This window comes from Bubalus bubalis, chromosome 4 (genome assembly GCF_019923935.1).
Source record: "Bubalus bubalis isolate 160015118507 breed Murrah chromosome 4, NDDB_SH_1, whole genome shotgun sequence".
Taxonomy (NCBI): Eukaryota; Metazoa; Chordata; class Mammalia; order Artiodactyla; family Bovidae; genus Bubalus; species Bubalus bubalis.
Window position 1 is genome coordinate 43,530,335 of NC_059160.1, and position 23,367 is coordinate 43,553,701.

The 23,367-nt window shown below is 38.2% G+C and overlaps 1 protein-coding gene across 1 annotated transcript in view; it reads right to left on the minus strand.

Annotated features, from left to right (window-relative positions):
• Positions 1-5,580, minus strand: part of SYT10 (synaptotagmin 10) — a 113,186-nt gene extending 107,606 nt beyond the window's left edge. Inside the window, exon 1 of the mRNA XM_006047329.4 lies at positions 4,622-5,580. Coding sequence (XP_006047391.1) covers positions 4,622-4,772 — 151 coding nt within the window. The 5' untranslated portion in view covers positions 4,773-5,580. The remainder of the gene's footprint in view (positions 1-4,621) is intronic.
• Positions 5,581-23,367: the final 17,787 nt, after the last annotated feature.

The following is a 23,367-nucleotide window of genomic DNA, read 5'->3' on the forward strand; positions in this document are numbered from 1 at the left end:
GCCATCTCATCCTCTGTCGTCCCCTTCTCCTCCTGCCCCCAATCCCTCCCAGCATCAGAGTCTTTTCCAATGAGTCAACTCTTCGCATGAGGTGGCCAAAGTACTGGAATTTCAGCTTCAGCATCATTCCTTCCAAAGAACACCCAGGGCTGATCACCTTTAGAATGGACTGGTTAGATCTCCTTGCAGTCCAAGAGACTTTCTTTTCTTTTTTTTTTTTTAATTTAATTTTATTTTTAAACTTTACAATATTGTATTAGTTTTGCCAAACATCAAAATGAATCCGCCACAGGTATATCCGTGCTCCCCAAGAGACTTTCAAGAGTCAGCTAGCTTTTTGCAACAGATGGCCAAAGTATTGGAACTTCAGCTTCAGCATCAATCCTTCCAAAGACTATTCAGGATTGATTCCCTTTAGGATAGACTAATTTGTTCTCCTTGCAGCCCAAAGGATGCTCAAGAGTCTTCTCCAACACCACAGTTTAAAAGCATCAATTCCTCAGCGATCGGCCTTTATGGTCCAACTCTCACATCCATATGTGAGGGCTTCCCTGATAGCTCAGTTGGTAAAGAATCTGCCTGCAATGCAGGACACCCCAGTTCAATCCCTGGGTTGGGAAGATCTGCTGAAGAAGGGATAGGCTACCCACTCCAGAATTCTTGGGCTTCCCTTGTGGCTCCAGTTTGATCCCTGGATTGGGAAGATCTGCTGAAGAAAGGATAGGCTACCCTCTCCAGAATTCTTGGGCTTCCCTGTGGCTCAGCTGATCAAGAATTCACCCACAATGTGGGAGACCTGGGTTTGATCCCTGGGTTGAGAAGATCCCCTGGAGAAGGGAAAGGCTACCCACTTCAGTATTCTGGCCCGGAAAATTTCATGCACTACAGTCCATGGGGTTGCAAAGAGTCAGACATGACTGAGTGACTTTCACATACTGGAAAAATCATAACTTTGATTATATGGACCTTTGTCAGCAGAGTACTCTGTTTTTTAATAATCTGTCTAGGTTTGTCATAGCTTTTCTTCCAAGGAACAAGCATCTTATAATTTCATATATGCAGTTACCATCTGCAGTGATTTTGGAGCCCAAGAAAATAAAGTCTTTCACTATTTCCCCATCTATACGCCATAAAGTGGGCTTTCCTGGTGGCTCAGCTGGTAAAGAATCCCCCTCCAATGCAGGAGACCTGGGTTTAATCCCTCGGTTGGGAAGATCCCCTGGAGAAGGGAAAGGCTACCCACTCCAGTATTCTGGCCTGGAGAATTCCATGGACTATAGACTCCATGGGGTCACAAACAGTCAGACACGACTGAGCAACTTCCATTTCATTTTTTCATGCCATGAGGTGATGGGACCAGATGCCATGATCTTAGTTTTTTGAATGTTGAATTTTAAGCCAGCTTTTTCACTCTCCTCTTTCACCTTCATCAAGAGGTACTTATAATACCTTGATGAAGGTATGAATACCTCTTCATCAAGAAGATGAAGAGGTATTAGAAGTACCTCTTGATGATTTAGGTATTATAGGTAATCTAGTGATTATTTAAAGTATATGGGAGGAAGTGCTATCGCAAATACTACAGCATTTTATGTAAGGAACTTGAGCATCATAAATCTTGGTATCTGTGGGGCCTCCTGGATTCAATCCCCCGAGGAGACCAAGAGAGCCCTGTACCTGAACTTCTCTCCCCCAACCCCTGCATGAAGGAATCTAAAATCATGCACAATCTGGAAGCTTGCAATTGTCGTTGCAACCTTAGAATAACTGCCACCACCTGGGCAGTGCTGAAAGTAAAAAACCGTCATTCTATTCAATGTCCATTTCCTCTTACCATAATGTGTTTCTCATTAAACAAACAGTGAGTCATGAATCACCTACTAGAACAAGTGCATAAGAAAATCTACTACAAAGAACAAGGTGAGGGTGAGTAGCTAATTAATATAGCTAAAGATTTGATAATTAATCTTTGATACATTTCATAGATATCTATTAGTAATAGGAGCTTATTTGCAGACTATTTTACTTTTAATTGTTGCATGGATTTATGAATGGAAAGTGTAAAACAAGCTTCTACATCCTTATATTTCATAGACAACCTAGTAGGATGTCTTTTTTAGTGGTAATCATTCAATAAATATTCATATATTAAATTGAATACCCAATGTGAATAATACATATTTTCACTTAAGGGCAGAAAAATACCCATGCAATTGTTTGAGATTTTGTTTTGCTCCATTTTTGTTCCCAGGCACAAATCCGAAAGGAATTAGGATTACAATTACTTTCTGTAATGCTTAGAACAAGTTCAGCATTCTCTCTACAATTCATATGCTGTGTTTTACCTTAAGCTGTGCTGAGCTAGGTTGCTTCAGTTATATCCGACTCTTTGAGACCTAGGGACTGTAGCCCACCAGGCTCCTCTGTCCATGGGATTCTCCAGGCAAGAATACTGGAGTGGGTTGTTGTGCCCTCCTCCAGAGGATCTTCCTGACCCAGGAATCAAACCCATATCTCCAGCATCTCTTGCACTGCAGGCAAGTTCTTTACCCACTGAGCCACCTGGGAAGCCCACCTGAAGGCCATAATTGTGTATTTATAAAGATTTAAAAGCTAGTATTTGGCTTCCAGTCTTCAGATTTTCCTCATTACCAGCCAATCTGAGGCCCAGAAAACCACTATTTGTTGTATGATCACAAGGGGTGGGGTTGGGGTTGGAGTGGAAATCAGTAGTTTTATCCACAGCATCAACTATTAAATGCCCAAAGTTCAGATCTTTTAAATACTCTCATTTCTTTCACTGCACTTCCATCTCTGAGTCTTAGCTCTAGCATGTGTATCATCATTTCAGAACAACTTATCCAATTACCACAGAAGACTTTAAGTTCAAACTATTTTGAGTGTTTACCTCATGCTGAGCAACTATATACAAGACAAGCATATAGTCAATATTCAGCCAGTGCCTTCAACTAGTAGTTGAATTTCACACACTCCTAGGAATGTAACACCTGCTGAACAAATGGAAAAGACTCTGCTGTGTTTATTTAAATTCACAAAATGTCTATGTTTCCAGCATATGTACAGCAGCAGTTATGTATCATTCCTCTCCAGGGCCCAAGTAGCAACATCTCCTCAGGTTCTGCCAAGGGCAGACAGAAGCCTCTCTTGGTTCCTGTTGCCATGATCAGAGAATTTTTAAAAGTACAAATATTCCACTTAAATAATGGTACTGTAAAGGTTAAAACACATTTGTTCCCCACCTCCCTCCTTTCTCTCTTTGTCTTTGTGGTTAGGGAGCCCGCTAACTGTGCCTTCCTTGTCTCCTTCCCAGAATACAGGGTTCTCCACTGTTAACATTCCACGTTGAGCTAAGGTCCAGCTCTCATCTGTTGCCCTGACTACCCTCAATCCACGAGGTCCCACTAGAAGACTAAAATGACAGGCTAGTAAAAGGAAAGAAACAAACCCTACAGAAGGAATGACGATCTTCCAGCCCAGTAACAAAAATCCTCAAACCTGTGTTCATCTCCCAAAACTATGTGGACTCTCTCCCATGGCACTCTTAAAACTACTCGGCCTGCAACTCCAGGAATCCAGCTAGACCCATCAATGGCACAATAGGCTACACAAACTTCACAGCGCAGGTGGTTATAAATCCTTTCCCTCCAGGCATCACCCCTGAGTGGCTCTGCTATGCTCCACGTTCCTTTTGCAAAAAATCTGTTATCTGAGACTTCTTTCCACCTTCAGATTTCTAAATGTCCGTGTGCCTCCTCCATCCGACCCCGTTTTTCCCCCCAAGTTTGTTGACGGGCAGAGAGGATGCCTGTATTAAGGGCTGTATGAGCACCTGTGTAGAAAGGATTTATAAACCTTTCCTTCTTCCACTTAAATCTGTCTGTCCTCTAAGCCTTACTTTTTGCCTCGAAAAATGGAGTAGATCATCCCCGCTGTTGGTCCAACGTTGTCAAGAAGCCCTAGAATTTTATATATATTAAAGGGTTTTGCATACTGTCAAATGCGAACATGACACTGGTTGCGGGTTACCCCTACCGGGCTCCTTTCTGTTCTCGGGGACCAACGCAGCCCCATTTCCAAGGCGTTTTTTGTTGTTGTTTTTGTTTTGTTTGTTTGGTTTGGTTTGGGGTTTTTTTTGCATCTAAGTACGGATTCTTCGGCCTGGGCCCTTCCCCAAGCCGCGACCCGCCACCTGCGGGACAAAAGCGAGGGCAGCCAGAGTCCCGGTGGCAAATGGCCCCCGCGAGCAGCTCTCGGCTAACGGTCTGGACACCGCGGCCCGCGCTCGCCTCTCCTCTCTGGGAGCGAGATGGGAGGCGTGGGAGAGCTCAGAGAAAGAGGGTACAGGAGCCTAGGAGCGAGAAACGGCGGCAGCGGGTACGAAGCGGACCAGAGAAGCGGAAGAAGCCAGATAGATGGAGGCAAGAAGACAAAATCTGAACAGTCCACACTGAAAGTCGCCAGGAGCTAACCAAAGGAGACGGGTAAGATAGGAAGGCTAGGCGTCCTAAAGAAGCCCCCGCGCCCCGCGCCCAGGAGCTTAGGACTGAGAGCGCGAGCCCCCTAGGACTGCGAGGTCGCGAGCGGAGCCCTCCCCAATTACCTGTGTTACTTCCGCCTTGGCTGCCCCCGTCCGGGGGGAAGATGCTCGAGCATTTCTCCCACTCCACCTGGCCCGCGAAGCACAGCTCCGTGACGATGTGCAGCGCCTTTTGGCACAGGCTGCTCACTCCGTCCTCCTTATGGAAACTCATCGTTTGGCTTCGTTTCTCCCAGAGAGCCGTTCGTTCCCCTTCCAGTTAGCTCTGTGCTGACCACTCTAGCGCCCTAAGCCATATCCCGCCCTCGGAGACTTTGGCCCAAGAGCGCGCAGCTAAGAGGCGACAACTCTTAGGAGCCCCAAGTTGGCCCCATTGCGGGAGCAGAGGGCTCCAGAGAAAGTGGAGAGGCTGGGGCGGAAATTAGAGCTAGGCGGAGGCGGCAGCGAGGTTATTGCTAACTCTCAGGCCTCGCGAACGAGCCCAAGCAAGCCAGAGAGACCTGGCATGGAGAGCGGAGGGGAGCGGGGGGAGACGTAAAAAATCTAAAGCCCTTCAGTTGCAGAAGCGTTTGTGTTTCTGGAGGGTGCCTGACGACGGCGCGTCCAATCGCAGCCTGGCGCGGGTCTGGTGACCCCTTCTCTAGTCACTGGGGTAAGCGGGAGACAACGGAGGAGGCGCCGCCGGGCGCCCTTGCTGGGTTTTCCTGCTGAGGCCAGAGATGCTCTTTCTGGCGCTCAGGTTAGTGAGAAATCTTGGTTTTCTGGGTACCTTTCCCAGCCTCCATACCCCCCTACCGAAACCCCTCTTGATTACAGATGTGCTCTGATTCTGTAATACTTTTCTTTAAAAGATCATGCCAACTGAAAACAAACTGAAAAAGTTAACAAAATATCTAGTAAATGAGCGATCAAACCAGAAGTCTACAGAAAAAGAGACATCCCAGGAAAGCATTTTAGAAATGACTTCTGTTTTCTTTTTGATTTCTAACTATGATTGTTTAGAAACAGAATATTCAACCCAAGAGCTCTTTTTACTACTAATAGTAAAATTCTCCATGAGGTACATTTACCGTTTACCCAGTTCAGGTTTTTTTATGCATAAATGAAGTGAATAGGCAAAGTTGTTCATTGCTATTTAAATTTTTTTACTAAATTTAAGAGATCACAAAACAAAATATGTTGTTTGTATTAATATTCAGTTTGAATTTCCATTAATATGCAATTGGCATATTGCATAACCTGACCTCCTTTATCACTCTTTCAACTGACTTAAGTACTGAAGAAGACAAGGCACAGGTGTTAAAGGGGAAAAGGGTAAGTTCAAATCTGTCACACAGATTGCTTAACCTGAGGAAATTGCTTTCAGGGCTTTAACTAAGTCAAAGGGCTGACTGAAGGGTTTAGACTCTTATAATTCTCTAACACAAATGAATGGAGCTAAAGCTACAAAATAATGTTAATAAACATGTGCCACAAGGTTATAGGAAATAAATTTACATTGCTTTTAAATTGTTTTCAGGCAGAGTTTTTCAGGCATATAATCTGAATATGGGATCAAACTCTGCCTGAAAACAATTTAAAAGCAATGTGAACTTATTTTGTTAGGTAAGGATTCTTTATTTTAGAAGTGAAATATCCTGAATTTGTTCATGTTGAGGATGAAGAAATTTCCCTCTACCCATCTTAATTCTTCAGGGTGATCTAAGAATTAAATTGATGTGAGAAAGATCAACAGGAGAAAAAAAAAAAAAAAAACTAGTAATGTACAATGTGAGAGACTCAGGAAAAATGAGTGACTCACCAAAATGGCTGAAGCCCTCACCTTAAATGCCCTCTTCAGCTAAAGGCAAAAGAGGACTTTGGGGGTATCGGTTTGGTACCTCGGAGGGGTGGAAGACAATTCACAAGGAGATGGAAAAGCAGATGCTTGGTAAACAAATGTTTACCCTGCCATACAGAGACAATAGGAGACAATGAGACTTTTAACAAACAGATTTTGCTAGGTTTCTCCCAGTCTACACATGTAGTTCATACAACAGTTTTCTTTGATGATAGCTCCCTTCCTGGAACAGCTCTAGCTACATTCTTTTTTTTTTTTTTTTTAATTTTATTTTTAAACTTTACATAATTGTATTAGTTTTGCCAAATATCAAAATGAATCCGCCACAGGTATACATGTGTTCCCCATCCTGAACCCTCCTCCCTCCTCCCTCCCCATTCCATCCCTCTGGGTCGTCCCAGTGCACCAGCCCCAAGCATCCAGTATCGTTCTAGCTACATTCTTTAGGCAGCTGGGAGGACTGTCAAAATTTCTTCCTGAGTCTTTTGGGTGTTGTTTTCAACACCCAAAATAATCTCAAAATAATCTGTGTGCCCTAGAGACATTTTGGGGTGGCAGGTTTTGTTCCCAGAGAATAGGTAGTTTTATTTTAAACCATTCCAGTTTGTGATAAATTATTTCTTCTGTAAGGACACTATGGTAAAGCTTAGGGTAAACACTTGGCATAGCATCCCAGTAGGGAGCATATATTAGTTGAATCATTTTAACCTGATTCATAGGACACTTGGTATAACTAAGGACTCTTTTTTCTTTCATGAATTAAGACAAAGTATAATCTACTGGCTTCATTTGCTTTTTGTTTTTATGCACATCGATCTGGGTTGTTTTTAGATCAGATTGACTAAAGAAATAATTTCACGGTCAATTTAAGAAACCTTAAATATCTACTATGTTTGAAGCTGTTGTTAAATAAGTGCTCTGGTGCCCATGTTATAGAAAGCCAAACTCTGACAGTGGGTGTTTGTAGCAAAGTAAGGGTTTATTTGGGCATTAAGCAAGAAGAACAGGCAGATTATCCTCAAATGGCTTTCAAGCAAGAGTTTTAAAGACACTGTTAGGAAAGAACTGTGGACATTCTTCTGATTGATTGATAGGGAAGAGCCAATTTTGACTCCATGTTGGATCTGTTTCTTTGACTTTAATCTTTGCTTTTTGTTGCTTTTGTTATTATGTCATGCATAATGGCCTGCTTTGGGAAACCCTGCTTCTCTGTCTGAATGTTAAACCAAAGTGACTTTGTTCAGGACACTGCTCACCTGTGGATGGCTACAGGAAGGAAAAACTTAACTTATCCCCTCCCTGAGATTGGCCATTCCAGGAAATATTTGCAGGATTAATGACTTTTTACTTTACTTCCTCACTGCTTCCCCTTCTCCTTTCTGTAAAAGATACCGGTTTCCCAATTCCAATAAAATGGTAATTTTGAGATATTATTCTGCCATCTTCTTGGCCAGACAATTTTCCAAATAAAGTTATATTCCTTACCTCAACACCTAGTCTTTTGGATTTATTGACCTGTCATGTGGTGAGCAGAGTGAGTTTGGACTCAGTAACAGGTTGGTGGTGAGATAATAAGGTGATGTTTGGGAAACCTCAATCTTCCGGCTCCAGTCTGGGGCCTACATGTGTGTACTCAGCATGTAGTCACCATCCTCCACCTTGGTGGGGTCTTAGTTTCTACACAAAAGCTCAAAGATATGCATTAAATTTTATCTATATCCCTTCAGGAAGAATTAGGAGTTTAATGACTCTGTTGTCCTAATCACTAACTGCTTGAGCCTACTCTCTGAAGCTCAGTAAAGATTTTGAAGACTAAAGCCTTTTTTTCTACAAACAAGAAATGGGGGCATAGAGAGGATTCTGTACTCAGGAAGGCCCCTCAGGGTCCTGCTCAGTTTCATAAGTAACACATTTTAATAAGTCCCTCTCCAACTGTCCTTGCCCTCCAGTCCTCCACACTTAAACAGAGAGATCCATATTAAACGACCTGCAAAGCAATGCTGTTTTCATATTTACTACATGAGCTATTGTGTGGGATGTCTAAACCAGTGATTTTATACTATTTAGAGGCTCTACTTGCTTTTGTGAAGTAAGATAGTATGGTTGTCTATTGACCCTCTTATGGATTTTTTTCCAGTTTTTTTTTTTCTTCTTTGATTATTTTTTAATTGGAGGAAAATTGCTTTATAGTGTTGCGTTGATTTCTGCTGTACAACAATGCAAATCAACCAAAATTATGCATATATCACTTCCCTCTTCAGTGCTTCTCTGGTGGCTCAGAGAGTAAAGAATCTGCCTGCAATGCAGAAGACCTGGGTTTGATCCCTGAATCAGGAGGATCTCCTGGAGAAGGAATTGCCAACCCACTCCAGTATTCTTGCCCAGAGAATTCCATGGACAGAGGAGCCTGGTGGGCTACAGTCCATGGGGGTCACAAAAAGTCAGTCATGGCTGAGCGACTAACATTTTTGCTTTTTCACCTCCCTCTTTAACCTCTCTCTTCACCCCCCTATATCCTACCCTTCTAGGTCATCAAAGAATACCAGACTGGGCTCCATATATATATAACAATTATTCACAAGCTCTCTATTTTACACATGGTAATGTATATATAATGGATCCTACTTTTTTGGATTATAGCACTCTTTCCTTCTATCACCATGTCCACAAGTCTATTCTCTATGACTGCATCTCCCTTCCTTCCTTGCAAATAGGCTCATCAATATCATTTTTCGAGATTCCATATATGTGCACTAATATACTGCCTATGTTTCCCTCTAAGAGCTTTACAGTTTGTGGCCTTACATTTAAGTATTTAATCCATTTTGAGTTAATTTTTGTGTATAATGTTAGAAAATGTTCTAATTTAATTCCTTTACAGGTATCTGTCCAGTTTTCCCAGCACCACTTATTGAAAAGACTGTCTTTTCTCCATTGTATATTCTTGCCTCATTTGTCAAAGATAAGGTGCCCATAGGTGCATGGGTTTGTCTCTGGGCTTTCCATCTTGTTCTATTGGCCTATATTTCTGTTTTTGTGCCAGTGACATACTGTCTTGATGACTGTAGATTTGTAGTATAGTTTGAAGTCAGGAAGGTTGATTCCTCTGTTTTTCTTTCTCAAGGTTGCTTTGACTATTTGGGGTCTTATATTTCCATACAAACTGTGAAATTATTTGTTCTAGTTATGTGAGAAAAGTCATTGGTAATTTGATAGGGATTGCATTAACTTTGTAGCTTCCTTTGGGGAGTATAGTCATTTTCACAATATTGGTTTTTCCAATCCAAGAGCACAATATATCTCTCCTTCTGTTTGTGTCATCTTTGATTTCTTTCACCAGTGTCTTATGGTTTTCTGAATACAGGTCTTTTTTCTCTTTAGGTAGGTTATTCCTAGATATTTTATTCTTTTTTGTTTTAATGGAGAATGGAATTGTTTTGGTTTTTTTTTTAATTTTATTTTATTTTTAAACTTTACATAATTGTATTAGTTTTGCCAAATTGTTTACTTAATTTCTCTTTCTGGTTTTTCATTTTTAGTGTATAGGAATGCAAGGGATTTATGTGTATTAATTTGATAGCTTACAACCTTACTATATTCACTGGTTAGCTCTATTAATTTTCTGGTGGCATCTTTAGTGTTTTTTTATGTATATATATAGTGTCATGTCATCTGTCATGTCACTCTCAAACAGTGAGATTCTTGCTTCTTCTTTTCCAATCTGGATTCCTTTTATTTCCTTTTCTTCTCTGATTGCTATGTCTAGGATTTCCAAAACTATATTGAATAATAGTGGTGAGAGTGAGCACTCTTGTCTTGTTCCTGATCTTAGAGGAAATGCTCTAAGTTTTTCACCGTTGAGAATGTTTGTTGTAGGTTTGTCATGTATGACTTATTATGTTGAGGTACATTTCTTCTATGCCTATTTTCTGAAGTGTTTTTATTATAAATGGGTATTGAATTTTGTTGAAAGTTTTCTCTGCATCTATTAAGATAATCATATGATTTTTATCTTTCATTTTTTAATATGGTGCATTATATTGTTTGATTTCCATATATTGAATGCAATATATGCATGCCTTGCATATATTGGCATATATATGCCTGGGATAAAACCCACTTGATCATGATGCATAAACTTTTAATGTGTTGTTGGATTCTGTTTGCTAGAATTTTGTTGAGGATTTTTGCATCAGTGTTCATCAGTGATATTGGCCTGAAATTTCCTTTGTGATATTTTTGTCTGACTTGGTATCAGAATGATGGTGCCCTTGTGGAATGAGTTTGGGAGTTTTCCTTCCTCTGCAATTTTCTGCAAAGTTTTGAGTAGGATAAGTGTTAACTCTTCTCTAAACTTTTGATAGAATTCACCTGTGAATTCTGGCCCTGGGGCTTTCTTTGTTGGAAGATTTTTCAATACACTTCCAATTTCCATGCTTATGATTGGTCTGCTCATGTTTTCTATTTCTTCCTTGTTCAGTTTTGGAAGGTCATACTTTTCTAAGAATTTGTCCATTTCTTCCTGATTATCCATTTTATTGGCACATAGCTGTTGATAGTAGCCTCTTATGATCCTTTGTATTCCTGTGTTGTCTCTAGTAACTTCTATTTTTTCATTTCTAGTTTTATTGATTTGAGTCTTCTTCCTTTTTATCTTGATAAGCCTGGCTAGTGGTTTGTCAATTTTCTTTATCTTCTCAAAGAAACAGCTTTTAGTTTTATTGATCATTGCTAATGTCCTCCTTTTTCTTTTTCATTTATTTCTGCTCTGATCTTCATGATTTCTTTCCTTCTACTAACTTTGGGGGTTTTTTGGTTCATTTTCTACTGTTTTAGGTGTAAGAATTTGTTGCATCTCTTGTTTCTTGAGGTAGGCTTGTACTGCTATAAACATCTCTTTTAGCACTGCTTTTGTTTCATCCTGTAGATACTGAGTTGTTGTGTTTTCATTATCATTTATTTCTAGGTATATTTTGATTTTCTTTTTGATTTCTTCAGTGACAGGTTGGTTATTCCGAAGTGTATTGCTTAGCCTCCATGTATTTGTTACAGATTTTTTTCCCCCTCTACTTGATATCTAATCTTATAACACTGTGGTAGGAAAAGATATTTGAAATGATTTCATTATTTAAAACAATTTACCAAGGCTTGATGTGACACAAGATCAAACCTTGATGTGACCATGAACAATGTCTCATGTGCACTTTAGAAAAAAAAGTGAAACATACTGTTTTTGAATGAAATGTCCTATAGAGATCAACTAGATCCAGCTTGTCCAATGTATCATTTAATGCTTGTGTTTCCTTATTAATTTTCTGTCTGGATGATCTGTTCATTGGTGTGAGTGGGTTGGTGAAATCTCCCTCTTTTATTGTGTTACTGTCAATTTCCACTAAAATAGTTGGTTCCATTTGTATTATGTATTGGTGTACTCCTATGTTGGATGCATATATGTTTATAATTGTTATATATGCTTCTGGGATTGATCTATTGATCATTAGGTGGTGTCCTTCTTTTGTCTCATAATATTTTTTATTTAAAAGTCATTTTATCTGATATGGGGATTGCTACTCCTGCTTTCTTTCCATTTGCATTTGCATGAAATAATATTTTCTAGCCCCTCACTTTCAATCAGTATGTGTTCCTAGATCTGAAGTGTATCCCTTGTAGACAGCTGTTGTTTTTGTGTCCATTTAGCCAAACTATGTCTTTTGCTTGGAGCATTTACATTTAAGGTAATTATTGATATTTATGATCCTATTTCCATTTGCTTTATTGTTTGGGGTTTTGTTTTTTTGTTTGTTTGTTTATTTTTTTGTTTATTTGTTTATTTTTGGGTATTTTCTTTCTCTTTGTTTCCTATCTAGGGAAGTTTCTTTAGCATTTATTTCCTGGTGTAAGCTGATTTGGTGGCGCTGAATTCTTATAACTTTTACTTGTATAAAACTTTTTATTTTGCCTTCAAATCTAAATGAGATCCTTGCTGGATAGAGTAATCTTGGTTGTAGATTTTTCCCTTTCATCACTTTAAGTATATCCTGCCACTCCCATCTAGCCTGTAGAGTTTCTGTTGAAATATCAGCTGTTAACCTTATGGAGATCCCCTTGTATTTATTTTTTGCTTTTCCTTTGCAGCTTTTAATATTTATTTTTTGTTTTTAATTTTTGTTAGTTTGATTAATATGTGTATTGGCATGTTTCTTTTTGATTTCAACCTGTATGGCTCTCTCTGGGCTTCCTGGAGTTGGGTGGCCATTTCCTTTCCCACGTTAGGGAAGTGTTTGACTATAATCTCTTCAAATATTTTCTCATTGTTAAGCATTTCTTGCATCTACTTGATCCATGTCTTCATTCTATTTATTTGTGTCTCCATTTTATCCTGATTTTTTTATCATCTTTACTATCATTTCTATGAATTCTTTTTCAAGTAGACTGCCTATTTCCTCTCCATTTATTTGATCTTGTGGACTTTTACCATACCCTTTCATCTGCTGTATGTTTCTGTCTTTTCATTTTGTTTAGTTTACTTTGTTTGGGGTCTTCTTTCTGCAGGCTGGACAAATCATATTTCCTCTTATTTGTGAAGTCTGTCCCCCATGGCTGAGGTTGGACCAGTTCCTTGTGAAGGTTTAGTGGTTGAGAGGACTTGTTCCTATGATCTGGTGGATGGAGCTGGATCTTGTCCTTTAAAAGGCAGTGCCATGTTCAGTATAGTTTTGTTGTTTGTATGGACGTGGTATTGCTTTGTGCAGTCTGTTTTCTAATGAGCAGCTTGTGTTCCTGTTTTGCTGAAGGTTTGGCATGAAGTGTCCAACAGTGTAGCTTGCTGGCTTTGAATGGAGCTTGGTCTTAGTGTTGAGATGGAGACCTTTGGGAGAGCTCTCACCAGTTAATGTTCCATTGGGTTGGGACTGCTCTGGTGGGCCAACGTCCTGGACTCCAGTCTCCTTCCTTGAAGATTCAGGCCCAACAACTTATTGTCACACCAATACTTCATAAGCCACACAGCACACAAGACAGAACCCCAAGACTAATGGTGAAAGCAACATTCAACAGCCAAGAACACTCTAAGAAACTCACACACTTACAAAGAGAAGAGTGAAAAAAAATGAAAAAGAAAAATTAGTAAAAGCAGGAATCAAAAAAGAAGAGAGCAACCAAGACATAATTTAAAATATACTAAAGCCTACACTAGCAAAAATACAAAATCAAAAATATGGGGAAAATGAATACAATTAAATAGTACTACAAAAATAGAAAAAATATAAAATTAAGTTTATTTTAAAATAAGATTCTTTTTAAAGGGGGAAAGTAAGGGGAAAATTAACAATTAAAGAAATAATAAAGAACATTAGAACTGTATGATAAAGAAAAAAAGAAAAGGGAAGGAGAAGAAAATTATATACAGAGAGAGTGGTAATAAGATGAATGGCCTCCTTACTCCTGCATTGACCTCTCCACACAGCAAGCATCACCCAATCTACCTATTTAGAAAGTACTCCAATGTTTCTAGGAAGGTCTCTGGACCTGTTGTGGGTGTTTTGGAGTCAGCTCAGGCTCAGATCTGGCCTTACTCCTGTTTGTACTTTGTCCTAGTGTCTACAATTGTTCCCAGTGACCACAAACAGCCTTATTATGGGGATTTCATCCAAGGCAAAGGCTTTGGCATAGTCAATAAAGCAGAAATAGATGTTTCTCTGGAACTCTCTTGCTGAAAATGGCAATAGGAACACATATATCAGTAATGAGTTTAAATGTAAATGGATTAAATGCTCCAACCAAAAGACACAGACTGGTTGAATGGATACAAAAACAAGACCCATGTATATGCTGTCTACAATAAACCCACTTCAGAGCTAAAGGCACATATAGACTGAAAGTGAGAGAATGGAAAAATATATTCCATGCAAATGGGAAGCAAAAGAAAGCTGGAGTTGCAGTACTCAATTAGACAAAATAGACCTTAAAATAAAGAAGATTACAAGAGATAAGAAAGAACACTACATAATGATCAAGGGATCAATCCAAGAGGAAGACATAACAATTGTAAATATCTATGCACCCAACATAGGAGCACCTCAACACATAAAACAAACACAAACAGACATAAAAGGAGAAACTGACAGTAACATAGTAATACTAGGAGATTTTGACACCCCACTCACACCAATGAACAGATCATCAAAACAGAAAATTAATAAGGAAACACAAGTCTTAAATAATACATTAGATGAGATGGATCTCACTGATATTGTCAGGACATTCTATCCAAATGCAGAAGAATACACATTCTTCTCAAGTGCACATGGAACATTCTCCAGAATAGACCACATCTTGGGTCACAAATCAAACCTCAGTAAATTTAAGAAAATTTAAATCATATCAAGCATCTTCTCCCACCACAATGCTATGAGGCTAGGTATCAATCACAAGAAAAAAAAAACTATAAAAAACACAAACACATGGAGATTAAACAAAACGTTTCTAAATAACCAACAGGTTACTGAGGAAATCAAAAGGGAAATCAAAAATTTTCTAGAAACAAATGACAATGAGAACACGACAACTCAAAACCTATGGCATGCAGCAAAAGCAGTTCTATGATGGAAGTTTATAGCAATACAATCCTACCTCAAGAAAAACATCAAATAGACAATCTAATTTTATACCTAAAACAACTGGAAAAAGAAGAACAAAACAAATCCAAAAATTAGTAGAAGGAAAGGAATCATAAAGATCCAAGCAGAAATAAGTAAAAAAGAAATAAAAGAAGCAATAGTAAAGATTAATAAAACTAAAAGCTAGTTCTTTGAGAGGATAAACAAAATTGACAAGCCTTTAGCCAGATTCATCAAGGAAAAAAAAAAAAGGAGAAGAATCAAATCAACAAAATTAGAAATGAAAAAGGAGAGGTTGCAACAGAAAATGCAGAAATATAAAGGATTATAAGAGACTATTATGAACAACTATTTGGCAATAAAATGGATAACCTGGAAGAAATGGACAGATTCTTAGAAAAGTTCAATCTTCCAAGACTGAACCAGGAAGAAATAGAAATTATGAACAACCCAATTACAAGCACTGAAATTGAAGCTGTGATCCAAATCTCCCCACAAACAAAAGCTCAGGACCAGATGGCTTCACAGGAGAAGTCTATGAAACATTTAGAGAAGTGCTAATGCTTATCCTTCTAAAACTCTTTCAAAAAATTGCAGAGGAAGGAACTCTTCCAAACTCATTCTACGAGGCCACCATCACCCTGACACCAAAACCAGACAAAGACAACAGAAATAAAGAAAACTACACGCCAATATCACTGATGAACATAGATGCAAAAATCCTCAACAAAATTTTAGCAAACAGTATTCAGCAACACATCAAAAAGCTCATACAACATGATCAAGTTAGGTTTATTCCAGGAATGCAAGGATTCTTCAATATATGCAAATCAATCAATGGGATACACTATATTAACAAATTGAAAGATAAAAACCATATAATTATCTCAACAGATGCAGAAAAAGCCTTTGACAAAATTCAGCACCCATTTATGATTAAAACTCTTAAAAAAAACTGGGCATAGAAGGAACCTACCTCAAAATAATAAAGACCATATATGATAAGCCTACAGCAAACATTATTCTCAATGGTGAAAAACTGAAAGCATTCTCCCTAAGATCATGAACAAGACAAGGGCATCCACTTTCACCACTATTATTCAACATAGTTCTGGAAGTCCTAGCTACAGCAATCCGAGAAGAAAAAGAAATAAAAGGAATCCAGATCAGAAAAGAAGTAAAGCTCTCACTCTTTGCAGATGACATGATACTATACATAGAAAATCCTAAAGATAGTATCAGAAAATTACTAGAGCTAATCAGTGAATTTAGCAAAGTTGCAGGATACAAAATCAATACACAGAAATCACTTGCATTTCTATATACTAACAATGAAAATCAGAAAGAGAAATTAAGGAATCAATCCCATTCACCATTGCAACAAAAAGAATTAAATATATAGGAATAAACTTACATAAAGAGACAAAAGAACTGTATACAGAAAATTATAAGACACTAATGAAAGATATCAAAGATGACATAAACAGATGAAGAGATATTCCATGTTCCTGGGTAGGAATTATCAATATTATGAAAATGACTATACTACCAAATACAGTGTACAGACTCAATGCGATCCCTATCAAATTACCAATGTCATTTTTCACAGAACTAGAACCAAAAATATCACAATTCATATGGGAACACAAAACACCCCACATAGACAAAGCAGTCTTAAGAAAGAAGAATGGAGCTGGAGGAATCAACCTTCCTGACTTCACTATACTATGAACCTACAGTCATCAGACAGTATGGTTCAGTTCAGTTCAGTCGCTCAGTCGTGTCTGACTCTTTGTGACCCCATGAATCGCAGCATGCCAGGCCTCCCTGTCCATCACCAACTCCTGGAGTTCACTTAAACTCACGTCCATCAAGTCGGTGATGCCATCCAGCCATTATACTATGAACCTACAGTCATCAAGACAGTACGGTACTGGCACAAAAACAGAAATATAGACCAATGGAACAAGATAGAAAGCCCAGAAATAAACCCATATATCTATGGGTACCTTATTTTTAACCAAGGAGGCAAGAATATACAATGGAGCAAAGACAGCCTCTTCAATAAATGGTGCTGGGAAAACTGGACAGCTACTTGTAAAAGAATGAAATTAGAATACTTCCTAACACCATACACAAAGATAATCTCAAAATAGATTAACGACCTAAATGTAAGACCAGAAACTATAAAACTCAAAGGGGAAAACATAGGCAGAACACTCGATGACATAAATCAAAGCAAGATCTTCTATGACCCACCTCCTAAAGTAATGGAAATAAAAACAAAAGTAAACAAGTGGGACCTGACTAAACTTAAAAGCTTTTACTCAGCAAAGGAAACTATAAACAAGGTGAAAAGACAGCCCTCAGAATGGGAGAAAATAACAGCAAATGAAACAACTAACAAAGGATTAATTTCCAAATATACAAGCAGTTTATACAACTCAATGCCAAGAAAACAAACAACCCAATCAAAAAGTGGGGAAAAGACTTAAACAGATATTTCTCCAAAAAGACATACATATGGCTAACAAACACATGAAAAGATGCTCAATATCACTCATTATTCAGTTCAGTTCAGTCGCTCAGTCGTGTCTGACTCTCTGCAACCCCATGAATCGCAGCACGCCAGGCCTCCCTGTCCGTCACCAACTCCTGGAGTTCACCCAGACTCATGTCCATTGAGTCAGTGATGCCATCCAACCATCTCATCCTCTGTCGTCCCCTTCTCCTCCTGCCCCCAATCCCTCCCAACATCAGAGTCTTTTCCAATGAGTCAACTCTTTGCATGAGGTGGCCAAAGTACTGGAGTTTCAGCTTTAGCATCATTCCTTCCAGAGAAATCACAGGGCTGATCTCCTTCAGAATGGACTGGTTGGATCTCCTTGCAGTCCAAGGGACTCTCAAGAGTCTTCTCCAACACCACAGTTCAAAAGCATCAATTCTTCAGCACTCAGCCTTCTTCACAGTCCAACTCTCACATCCATACATGACCACTGGAAAAACCATAGCCTTGACTAGACAGACCTTTGTTGGCAAAGTAATGTCTCTGCTTTTCAATATGCTGTCTAGGTTGGTCATAACTTTCTTTCCAAGGAGTAAGCATCTTTTAATTTCATGGCTGCAGTCACCATCTGCAGTGATTTTGGAGCCCAAAAAAGTAAAGTCTGATACTGTTTCCACTGTTTTCCCATCTATTTCCCATGAAGTGATGGGACTGGATGCCGTGATCTTCATTTTCTGAATGTTGAGCTTTGAGCCAACTTTTTCACTCTCCTCTTTCACTTTCATCAAGAGGCTTTTTAATTCCTCTTCACTTTCTGCCATAAGGGTGGTGTCATCTGCATATCTGAGGTTATTGATATTTCTCCCAGCAATCTTGATTCCAGCTTGTGTTTCTTCCAGTCCAGTGTTTCTCATGATGTACTCTGCATATAAATTAAATAAGCAGGGTGACAATATACAGCCTTGATGTACTCCTTTTCCTATTTGGAACCAGTCTGTTGTTCCATGTCCAGTTCTAACTGTTGCTTCCTGACCTGCATACAAATTTCTCAAGAGGCAGATCAGGTGATCTGGTATTCCCATCTCTTTCAGAATTTTCCACAGGTTATTGTGATCCACACAGTCAAAGGCTTTGGCATAGTCAATAAAGCAGAAATAGATGTTTTTCTGGAACTCTCTTACTTTTTCGATGATCCAGCAGATGTTGGCAATTTGATCTCTGGTTCCTCTGCCTTTTCTAAAACCAGCTTGAACATCAGGAAGTTCACGATTCACATATTGCTGAAGCCTGGCTTGGAGAATTTTGAGCATTACTTTACTAGCATGTGAGATGTGTGCAATTGTGCAGTAGTTTGAGCATTCTTTGGCATTTTCTTTCTTTGTGATTGGAATGAAAACTGACCTTTTCCAGTCCTGTGGCCACTGCTGAGTTTTCCAAATTTGCTGGCATATTGAGTGCAGCACTTTCACAGCATCATCTTTCAGGATTTGAAATAGCTCAACTGGAATTCCATCACCACAAAACTACAATGAGCTATCACCTCACACCGGTCAGAATGGCCCTCATCAGAAGAGTCTGCAAAAAATAAATGCTGGTGAGACTGTGGAGAAAAGGGAACACTGTTGCACTGTTGGTGGGAATGTAAATTGATACAGCCACTATGGAAGATGGTATGGAGATAAATGGCAATGCACTCCAGTGTTCTTGCCTGGAAAATCCCATGGACGGAGAAGCCTGGTAGGCTACAGTCCATGGGGTCTTAAAGAGTCGGACATGACTGATCGACTTCACTTTACAAAACTAGGAATAAAACCACCATATGACCCAGAAATCCCACTCCTAGGCAAATACCGTGAGGAAACCAAAATTGAAAAAGACACATGTATTCCATTTTTCATTGCAGCACTACATACAATAGCTAGAACATGGAAGCAACCTAGACGTCCATTGACAGAAGAAGCCATGGTACATATACACAATGGAATATTATCAGCCATAAAAAGGAACACATTTGAGTCAGTTCTGATGAGGTGGATGAACCTTGAGCCTATTATACAGAATGAAGTGAGTCAGAAAGAGAAAGATAAATATCATATTCTAAAGCATATATATGGAATCTAGAAAAAAGGTACTGAAGAATTTATTTACAGAGAAACAATGGAGAAACAGACATAGAGAATAGACTTATGGACATGGGAGAGGGGAGGAGAGGGTGAGATGTATGGAGAGAGTAACATGGAAACTTAAATTACCATATGTAAAATAGATAGCCAATGGGAATTTGCTGAATGGCTCAGGAAACTCAAACAGGGGCTCTGTATCAATTTAGAGGGGTGGGATGGGGTGGGAGATAGGAGGGAGGTTCAAAAGGGAAGGGATATATGTATACCTATGGCTGGTTCATGTTGAGGTTTGACAGAAGACAATAAAATTCTATAAGGCAATTTTCCTTCAATAAAAAATAAATTAAAAAAAATAGGCAGGGTGACAATATACAGCCTTGACATACTCCTTTCCCAATGTAGAACCAGTCCACTCTTCCATGTCCAGTTCTAGTCATTGCTTCTTGACCAGCATACAGGTTTCTCAGGAGGCAGGTAAGGTGATCTGGTATTCCCACCTCTTTAAGAATTTTCCACAGTTTGTTGTGATCCACACAGCCAAAGGCTTTAGTATAGTCAATTAAGCAGAAGTAGACGCTATAGACTAATTAATTAATTTTCCAAGCCTTAGTTTTCTCATATTTTAAATTAAAATAATGACACTAAAAGATATCTTGCATCATTTTGTATGAATTTCATGAATTATTTTGTATAAAAATAATCAAAAATAACCTCAATGTGGAAGTTTGTTGAGGATACAGATTATGATTTATTTGTCTTTTTACAACAATGTGCCTAATAGACTGAATTTGGTCAAGTGAACATATTATGAAAAATGAATGAATTTATTTATTGAATTTCTAACTTTTCTAATTATTAAAACAGTATAAGACTAACCTACTTCATGCAATAGACATTTATAGAGTAGATATTAGGTACACTGTAGTTCACTATATTTAGTAAGTAGTACAAGATATGGAGGAGCTCACAGTGACAGAAATTACAGAACATTGGAACCCAAAGAGACTTTGGGTTCAGCCCTTTCACTTTATGTACATGGGAAATGAGAAACAGGGCATTTAAATAGCTTTCCCATGGTGAAAAATCTATTAAGTAGAAAATCCTGGACTTCAAACTTCAAAACAAGTAGAAAGAGAAGCATGTGTACAAATAACATATGTACATGGCATATTGTGAGAGATGTATATCAGAGATACAAACAGTGCTATGATTTTATGGGACTCTATATTGTATAATAAAAAGAATTCCACCATACAGATCTTCCTAGATCACCATTTACAATGTGACCTTGTGAAAGTTGTTTAAAGGCTGAGACTAAGTTTTTCCATTTGTAAAAATAGCAGCATTAATAAAGACTTGGCAATATTATGTGAGTTTTAAACACTAAATAAGCACCTTATGGTAATAATTATTATTTCTTTGATGAGTCTATAGTAAAACTAATGAATAAGACTTTACTATATTATAAGCCAATTATATGTGTTTGTATGGATATGTATACAGAAACACTTTCATTTGCATACTTAGTACTTAATTTCTTTCAGACTTACTTTCATTTTGTGAACTGGTATAATAAGAATCTGTCAAACCTAGTATCAGTTGAAATAATCCTGCTTCCTAAAAGTTAGAAAGCAGTGCATATCCATGATAGAGGAAAGCCTGGATTAAAGATAAAAATTAGACCTTAGCTTGATAATAAGTACATTTGGGAGAAGGAATATTAAAGATGAAGTATAAGACGGTTCATCTCCCCTCCATTACCAGAAGTAAGTTTAGTTCAATACATTCCTTAGACCAAAGTGAAAACAATTGAGGTAAATAACAAAGTAATGAAAAAAATGACTAAATAAAGAATTAAATTAAGGTATGCTTTAAAACCTCATAAATTCTATGTTACAGTTCAGAGACAGAAAACACAGCTTTCTGAAACTGGTAAAGTCATATATCTTAAAGCTTTATGCAAACTCTATTACCAACTATATTTTCATTGTTCAAAGGATTAAAAGTTGTAATTTATTCTTTTTGTAGAAAAATGCCAGCTTGTTTTCCTCCTACATTCGTTTTATTTCATATGGTTTGTAAGACATTAATTAAAACTATGCAGTTTAAAAATAAAATTAAATTAAAAAAAAAACTATGCATGTTTTAATTAAAGTGGAAAGAGAGGAATGCGTAGATCCTTGCTGACTTTGGATTTGTAAACAAGAAATAGGCAATGTTGATAGGAGGAAAGTTAATTTTTCATACTGTGTTTATCTGAATGATAAATCATTCTCAAGAAATTCAAGCTCTAGGGACTTCCCTGGTGGTCCAGTGGCTGAAACTCTGCACTTCCAAAGCAGGATGCCCAGGTTTGACCCCTAATCAGGGAACTAGATCCCATATGCTGTAACTAAGACCTCATGTGGCCAAATAAATAAACACAAATATTTTTAAAAGACTGTTGAATATGTGAGAAGAAAATACTGATCAAAAACAAAGCATAACAGAGATGAAAATGCTCTTACTTGCACACCCATGGCTGATTCATGTCAATGTATGGCAAAAACCACCACAATATTGTAAAGTAATTAGCCTCTAATTAAAGTATTAATTAATTTAAAAAGAAAAGAAATTCAAGCTCTAGAATGGATGCTTAGCAGATTGAAAGTATCAAATAGTGATATATGAGATAAAATCAAAAGAACTTGGTGATGTGTTGCATAAAATGTGTGTGAAAAGTGTCAATGATCATCTCCAAGTGTTTAGCAGGTGACAGAGCCCTTCACTGCTCCTGGAAACACCAGAAAAGGAGTAAGTTTTATTTTTGACATGACCAGGTGCTTTTGAGCTATTCACTGAAACTGATGATTACGATGGATACAGGCCTCTGGAACTCAGTCAAGTGAAGAAGGGAGAACATAGTTTAAATCTGGTAGATTAGAGATAGCTTAAAATTCTTTGACATTTGAACCTCTGAGACATGTGTGTTCCTATCTCTTGAAACTAGGTGGGCTCTCTACCTTAACAAGTAAGAACATACAAATAACAACAGAAATGATTCTGTTGCAGTTTCTAGGCTCGGGCCTCAAAAAACTTGTAGTTTCCAATTCCTGCCTCTTAAAATATTCTGTCTAGGGGAAGACAGTTGCCACTGTGGTATGAGAAAGCACAGCTTCCCCATGTGGAAAAATCATAACAAGAAGAGAAAAAAATCTCAATCAACCTGTGCTACTCCAGCCACTTCAGCTCAGGTGCCTAACATGTGAGCGAAGAAACCATCTTGGACACTCCTTATTACAAAGAGTTGGACATGACTGAGCCTTCACTTTCAGAAAGTACAGCAAAACTGTCACCTGAGGCAATATGGAAAATAAGAGTTTCATCTAATAAAATGATAGATCTGAACAAGGAAATTTCCAGAAAGAATGTCAAAAGTGTCAGCTCCTTCCTTTTATTTGCTAATCATTAGGTACAGATAGAAATTATATAAAGAAGTAATTACTCACTCACTATGAGGAGTTTAAAGACAATATAAAGGAGTCAAAACTTGCTGAGTTAGAAAATAAAAGTGTTTTATTCCTGGGCTCTCTTATATTTTGCTAGAAGTAAGTAAGAAAGGGTATAAGGGAAGAGATGAAATCCAGGGTTCTATTAGGAAAAAATGTTTTCCAAATAAAGATGACCCAAAAGTATGATTGTAAAACTTTGTTAAGAGCTCAAAAAGATGTAAGGGTATGCCT